The 7518-nt window shown below is 35.0% G+C and overlaps 1 protein-coding gene across 1 annotated transcript in view; it reads left to right on the top strand.

Annotated features, from left to right (window-relative positions):
* Positions 1–1897: 1897 nt before the first annotated feature.
* The window catches only part of LOC128992103 (uncharacterized), a 78998-nt gene continuing 73377 nt past the window's right edge, over positions 1898–7518 (top strand). The window contains exon 1 of the mRNA XM_054415515.1: positions 1898–2091. Within this exon, the coding sequence (XP_054271490.1) occupies positions 2016–2091 (76 nt within the window). The 5' untranslated portion in view covers positions 1898–2015. The remainder of the gene's footprint in view (positions 2092–7518) is intronic.

The raw sequence follows: 7518 nt of genomic DNA, 5'->3' as shown, positions 1-7518 counted from the left end.
CTGTACTTATTTGTTTGTTATTCTTTCAATTTATTACCTTATTAAAATCAGGTGTGATTATTTGTTTCTTTTACTGTATTTTGTTTATTTCAGGTTAACTTAACCAATCAATAGTTTTATTAATACTTATGATGTCAAACGGGGCGAAGCCCGTGGGTAACAGCTAGTTTATTTAAAGCCCATGATCAGGAACAGCTGGGTCCAGTTTCGAACCATCAAAAAGCTACTGACTTTTCTCAGGATCGAGCCGGCGACCTATTACTAGGCGAGCACTATAACCACTCAGCTACCCAGCCAATCATAAACTAAGAATAAAAATATTTGTGTTTGAAATATTTCATCTTCGTTGCAGTTAACGGTTGGAAAAATTTATGAAATTGTAAGACTTTATAAACTATGATGACAATAACTTCTACGTGAAACATTAACAACAATAAATCTATGAACGAATAACAAGAATGAAATAGATTTTGGAACAAAACAAACATACATCAGCTAAAAAACAGGCATAACAAAGATAATGTTGGCATAGAGTATTCTCCAACATCAAACATAACCAGCAAACGAGAGGAATTCATAATATTAATTGTACATTATTCTCGTGCATCCGATACCACAATATGATAATTATTATGTACTATTGCAACACCAAGATGATTCTTGTTCATCCGACATCACATTCACTATCGACATATAAACGCACTGTCGTGGTCGTCCAGTATGATGTCCGTCTTCATATCAGTGGGATGGGAGCTGAGCCAATAGCAACAGCCTGTGGCCGGTGGCCTACTTGCTACATGCAGCTGTGTAAACCTCGTTTCCGTTTTGGTTACCATTTTAACACGAGATTTAAAAATGTGTACTACAACGGAACTGGGCAATGCATCGTGGGCGTTTTAGTTGTAACTGATTGGGGGACTCTAGCAAAACTTAATGTAATCATACAGACTATTGTAACATCAAAATAATGTTTTTTTTATTTAATTTTTATTGTAACTTTTAAAAGTTCCTTAATAAGTCTTTGCGCAACCTATTATTAATACCAATACACACGGATATAAAAGCAGAAACGGTATGGACCATGTACAATTTGTTTAAATACCTCGAGTATATTATCTTTGACTATTTCAGTATCCAATAGTCAATGATATTGACATTATATACTAATCAACGTAACGGTTGGTTTTGATGGTCCAATTTAAATCTTAGTAGGTATATTACATGTTCATTAGTTCATTATCTTACGAGTTACGTCATTTGTTTATGTTTATGAATTATGATCCATACCGTTTCTGTCCTAATATTCGTGGATATTACCGATTGAAATGGAGACACTACTTTTCTGATACTCTGAACATGGCACAAAGGACTTTTAATAGGGAATAAAAATCAACCTACCCAGGCTATAGAGGGTTGGTAATATTTTAATTTATGGATATAAAACTAGACACCCCATTTCCATTTTAAAGACATCCTGGTGGAAAATTGACGTCTGGGGTGTTTGGGCCAAAATCGGGTGGAAAGTGTTGAAAACATTTACATACAGTAGTTTATTTGTGCCATCAACTGAGCCATTTTATAAATCAAATTTGAGTTTATAAATACAACATGCTTTCAAGTAATTAATTTCGTCAATGCCAACGTTTTCCTACGGCGACACACCTCTACACCTCCATCACACACTTCACCGGTCAAAGCACTACAAAAGCACGCAAAAATAACCCCATTGAGATCACTGGAGGCATCGCGGTGGAAAATTGACATAGGACCACAATGGGGCAATTAGGGGGCGGTAGGGAAATTTGCTGCCGGGAGAGTGTGGGTTGGCAACCCTACAGTGGGAGGCGGGAGTCAGTCCGGGCGCTGAGGAGCTCAACAAGTGTTACAGTGGATCAGCGTTTCAGCGTTCAGCGCGTTGTGTGAGGTCAATAGTGTTAGCAGAGTTGAGTTGAGCAGTGAGTGCAGTGACAGTAGTGTGATGTGATAGTGTGAGCCAATGGGGCGACCCTAGGACCATGGGCTGCGGCCAGAGTCAGATAGGAATCATCTATCCCAGGAAATCGAAAAACAAGGAGGGAACCAAGAGAAATGGTAAGTGACAGATTAGTTGTGACGCCGACACTCAGTGTTCTAATGAGAAGTAATGAGTAATGATTGTAAAATGACAGTTTCTGTTACTGAGTAATCAGCTGATTTTTACCCAGAACCATTCGTTCAAATAACCAATGACTATTAAATCTCTATTACATTGTTGATAGCTACATTGTTAGTTTTCCCTTTATTTTCGTCAGCGAGACATTTTTATGCGGGAAAAAATGTACAGTGTGTACTGAAATAACACTTTTATGGAAAGCGGCCCAAAACTCAAATGTGTTGTGTGCCGAGAATCTAAGACGTTCCTTGAATAATATATATTCATATTTACCCCTCCCTAACACATTTATAGTTAGTGAACGTTGTTCAATTTCTCATGTAGGTATCAGATGATAAGTAAAATACCCATTTCACTGTAGACAGACTGCACAGGTGACAGACCTACTCCTTTGAAGTTATTCAGCATCTAAAATTATGTATTTAATCTTTAATCATGGATATAGTAATTCAATTCCTATTTTAACGTCGCATTGACTTTAAATAATGCAAGTTGAATTATCATATTGCAAAATCCGAAGATTTGTTTACAGTATGCGTGTTTGGCGTGCTAATTTCGACCACGTTCCTTTGTAGGGCTGTTTTTACAATATCTGCTTAAACTTTTTCGTTACAATACGGTACGTAAAGCAATAGTTTATAATTAGAAATTATTTCCGTTTATTTGGTTGACATAATTTTAGTTTGTTGTTTAGTTATTGGTTATTTGGTTAGTACAGTAAAAAGTTGTTTGGCTGTTTACTTTGCAGTAGTTGTTTAGTTTTAGTTGATTGACATTTTTTCACCAATTGCTAATACTGGTTAAACAACAAGAAATAAGTCGTAAACAACAAGAAATAAGACGTTAAAAAAATGGTACCTAAAGATGATAAGGAGGACGAATGTTCAACCAATGGTTGGACCCAGTTTCCGAATGAAAACCAAAGCCAAAGAAACATCTTAGACAGTAACAGAACCAAACAGACGACCCATTCCATTTCCTTCCTGCTTTCATATTTAGGGTAAAATACGTACACAAATTACGTCGATGTATTTTAAAGTTAAAAGTAATTAATGTTAAGTGAACATCTGATTGAAATCGTTCGCTTGAAACTAACTACAGTATCAAATCCAACCATCAAAGTCAGCCCTAGTTGTGATAAGGGTTTGTAACCTAACGGTGTACTACACCAATTATTAGCGTTATCACTACTATGCTGTGACCTTGTTTTGTGATAACTGGCAACTCACAAACTTGTGTCGAACATTCTCGCTGTCTAATGTGTGACTAAGACATGTCAAGGTTTTACGAAGAACATCTCAACATCGATTAGGATAATATTTAGGAGCTTGTTCATCTACCGCCCAGAAAACCAAAGTTATAGAAAACTTTCAGAACGAAATAGTTATTTGTGTAACTAGTGGTGAAAGTGGCACTTTGCTGCACACGAGAGCAATGTTTACGAGAGGAATGATCTCGAGTGCAGCAAAGGCCTTTTTCACTCGTGTTACACATTATATTTTTCCTACAGTCACTATAAAGCATATAAATAATTAGTCTTTCAAACACTATACAACACGTTTTTAGGTTCAGCTGGCAACACAAATGGTGCCCTAGAGAAAGTAGTACCCGCGGTCCGTATCACTCCGCTATTTTTCCTCGGCAAGAAATGTGCTCGGGGTTTTGAGAATATAGTTCCGTATGTTTTTGTAATTTGAAGTGGTTTCCGCGCCTTAAAAAAATGCTTTAAAGGTATTTTCTTGTTTATTAAGATCGTAGGAATGTTTTAAAAATGTTTAAAAGAAAAGTCCAGAAAGTTCAGAAATACCGAAACTTTAAACACGAAATGACAGGTTAAATCGTAGTTATAATAGTCAATCAGCTGCTCATAGTATAATTATCTTTAAGTGTTGCCAACCTATTTCCAAGCGTACACGGATTACTTGCATAATAGAACCACGCTGTTTTGTGTTGTTTCGTTGGAATCCTGATGTGCGGCAAAGTATAAACCTTACGACAAAGTATAAACCGCACGGCAAAGTATAAATATACAGCAATTAGCAGCTTTCTGTACTATAAACAGTACAAGGAAGCCAACTTTGTCGGGTGACTGTAGGAAAAGAATATTTGTTGTGAGGGAGTTTACTTTAGCGACACAAAATGTGTATCCTCTTCATAAATATGTACTATTCATTTATGGGTCTCCATCTCTCTTTTCCGGGTGCTGGGGTGTCTAGGGGCTATTTCGTAGCCCCCAGACACCCCAGTAAAATACGAAAACCCCCCATAAAAGAGGGGGGATCCGGAAATTTTTTAAAATTTAGGTACACAATTATCGATTTTACACATTTTTGTATCTACAATTTGTCAATACATTTTTTAAAAGTTTTTAAAATTTTAAAACATATCGCTGCGGTACCCCAAGTATTACTTGGCCTCCGCAACACAACGCCTCAATTTCATCTCTTGTCTCTTCTTTCCACTTCCCAGACTCCTTAGGTCCTTTTCCACTTGGTCCTACTATTTGTGTTTGACTTGGGGTCTCAAAGGGGGGGGGGGCATGACAGCTACATGACGGGTCTTCTTCTATTTCCCATTCCAACAACATTAGTTAGGGACCTTAGTGAGTTTACCCGTTGAGTATGGGGTTCTTAACGGTCGACCCCAAAGCAGAGCTACAGACTACATCGTGGTATTTCTATGAATTAATTTATTAATTTAATTTTCATTGGTGTTCATTGGTGATAAAAACACATAAACTAAAGCCAAATTGGACATTCCTACAAATGGGTCGACCGATTATGTTTCACATTAATTACGTTATGGTCTCTTTAACTATGAACAAAATGGTACAAACCCCAATTTTGTAAAAATTACGGTTAAATGGTTTTTGCAACCTTTGTGATCTACCCCCATAAAATATCATAGTTACAGTACTTCCAAGGTTGTTGACAAACTAACGAAAAAAGTATGTGTAACCGTTTACACCGATACCGTTTTAATTCATAATATTTCTTGTTAAAATTGACCTCTTCCAAACTAAAACAAGTAAACATGTTAAGCATTTAACTGAATGTATATCACGTTAAAAACCTTTAATCAAAACTAATTTGGAAATATAGGGGATTTAGTTTAAATTTAATATTATAAAAATGCCACTATGGCTTGAGAGTAAAATTGCCAAAACGCCCAGGGTTATTCATTTATCAACAATTAATTTATTGGTGTTTAACAACATGTTGAGAAACATAAATTACAAACTTTTGCCGATAATTTGATTAACGGCACCCTCTTTCCAATTCGTTTGTTTAACAGGAACTTCGAAAAGATTTTCAGAGTTAATAAAATTGCATTCGGAAAGTTTAAATGGTGTTTTAACAAATCCAAAAAGCATTGATTGAACATCTTATTTCAAACTAAAACCAGGCTATAAGTTTTTTTTTTCTAAATTGATGGTGTTTGGGTTGTAGAAAGTAGTAAGAAACCCATAAGTTAGTTTATAATGCTTCGAAAATGATTTTTTTAAAAATAAGTTTATATGATTAACTGCGGGAATTAATATTTGTTCTATGCCAATACTTCATAAATATCGGTAATGTATCTAGCATTATTTTACGTTTAAAAAAATTGATACTATTGTATTTTTCAAACGTATTTCCAATCTCTGAAATTCGAAAACAAAGCTGAACTTTTCTGAAAAATCCGCTGACGGATTTGATCAAATATTTACAGAAAGAAAGGTTCCCGTTAAATCTATACGTTTAATACTGGGACTGATTTTGTGATTGCATCTGTTCCAAGGTACAGTTTTTAATTGATAGAATTTTAGTTATTTTATGAATATCATTATGTATACTGTTTAACTTAATACAAATTATTTCCATTAGCGAGGCAGGGGAAGAAATCTAAAACTGTAATTTTGAATTTTGGTAGGGTAGATTTTTAAGTAAATTTACTTTCATAAATGTTATTGTAACAACAAGGCACCGGTATCAGATTTATTTATATATTTCATACTCCTTTTATGTATTTTTACAATGTAAAACGAATTCAAGCAAATTTTGGGGGAAATGGGTGAAACCATGTGAAACTACAGATTTAACACCCTGTAAAGTAGTTTTGATCAAGATAATTTTGAAATAAAATTGCTCAACAAAAAATAGGAAAAAAAACAAATAAATATACCAAATATAGCCAATTAAACAAATAAATTAATACATTTGATGGAAAAGCCATATTGAGTCAAGTAATTTGTGCCAATCCTTTGTAATTTTATCTTTAACAAACGAGAATGGTGTGGTAGGAACCAAATAATCCTTTACTAGCCTACTCATTTTTTAATGAATACAAATCCGACCGGATTGTTAAAGTAGAACGCGTCCATATTCACACGGCCTGGCCAATCGACACAAGTTCACACTGATATAGTTAGCAGAAGAAAGTGCTAACTAGAAGTGCTAAGTAAAGAGAAGGAAGGAATTCCTCCACATTAATATTAAATTTATATTCATCATAATGTTGTATGCATGAGTTTTTGTTTTGTTGTCAGTTGCTGTGTATGAATAATATTTCGTACCTAGGGACGAAAATGAGGGTTTGCCGGCTCGAGATAGTTGGAAAACCATTTCGGTCCGTGGTACGAACGCTATTTTTCACCACAGTCTACCCTATTACCACTTTTCACCACAATAATAATGCACACTGATAGTCAACACAACTACAACTTTAAGGTTATGTGAAGAAATAATTTGAGGAATTAGCAAAAATAATAATAAATAGTTGCTAGGTAGCGGTAACAATAAAACAATTAATTATATTGCAATGCTATGAATACTGATTGTGTATTTAATATGCATTCATGTTTAAGAAAGTAAGCGGGAAGCTGATTTTGCGGCTCTTGGGATGTAAAAACCTGCTCGGTCCCCAAATGAAGATGACAGCTGGCATGGCCAGCAAAACGTAACTTTCAGCCAATTAACGTATGTAAAAAAGCTAAAAACATTATGGTGTGGTGACAATTTTATTTTTGTGTTAATATTTCCTTTTCCATGCATTCCTATTTATTAAATTTATATTCGTTTCCAAACAGTTTGGATCAGGTGTAACTATATCAAACATTAATTCAACTACTCTCACACAGAATATTTAACTATAACCTGGTCGAGTTATTGTGTTTTTACATGTAAATACCCATCATGTTCGTCAGATGACATGTAACAATCAATCAAGCTCATGTAACATGTAGCCTGTGTGGACTCATCACGTGTCGCTATGTAGCTGTAAATAACATCATCCAGATATAGATACCTCGTGTATACAAAGTTAGTTGTCATGGTGGATGGAAAATACATACGTGTGCTATTAATTCCCCCCATAAGGTGACGTCA

Source organism: Macrosteles quadrilineatus, unplaced genomic scaffold, assembly GCF_028750875.1.
Source record: "Macrosteles quadrilineatus isolate MER2022 unplaced genomic scaffold, UCM_ALF_1.0 Scaffold_4__1_contigs__length_99947679, whole genome shotgun sequence".
Lineage (NCBI taxonomy): Eukaryota > Metazoa > Arthropoda > Insecta > Hemiptera > Cicadellidae > Macrosteles > Macrosteles quadrilineatus.
Note: the sequence above shows the minus strand (reverse complement) of the source record. Positions and strands in the feature narration are given on the sequence as shown.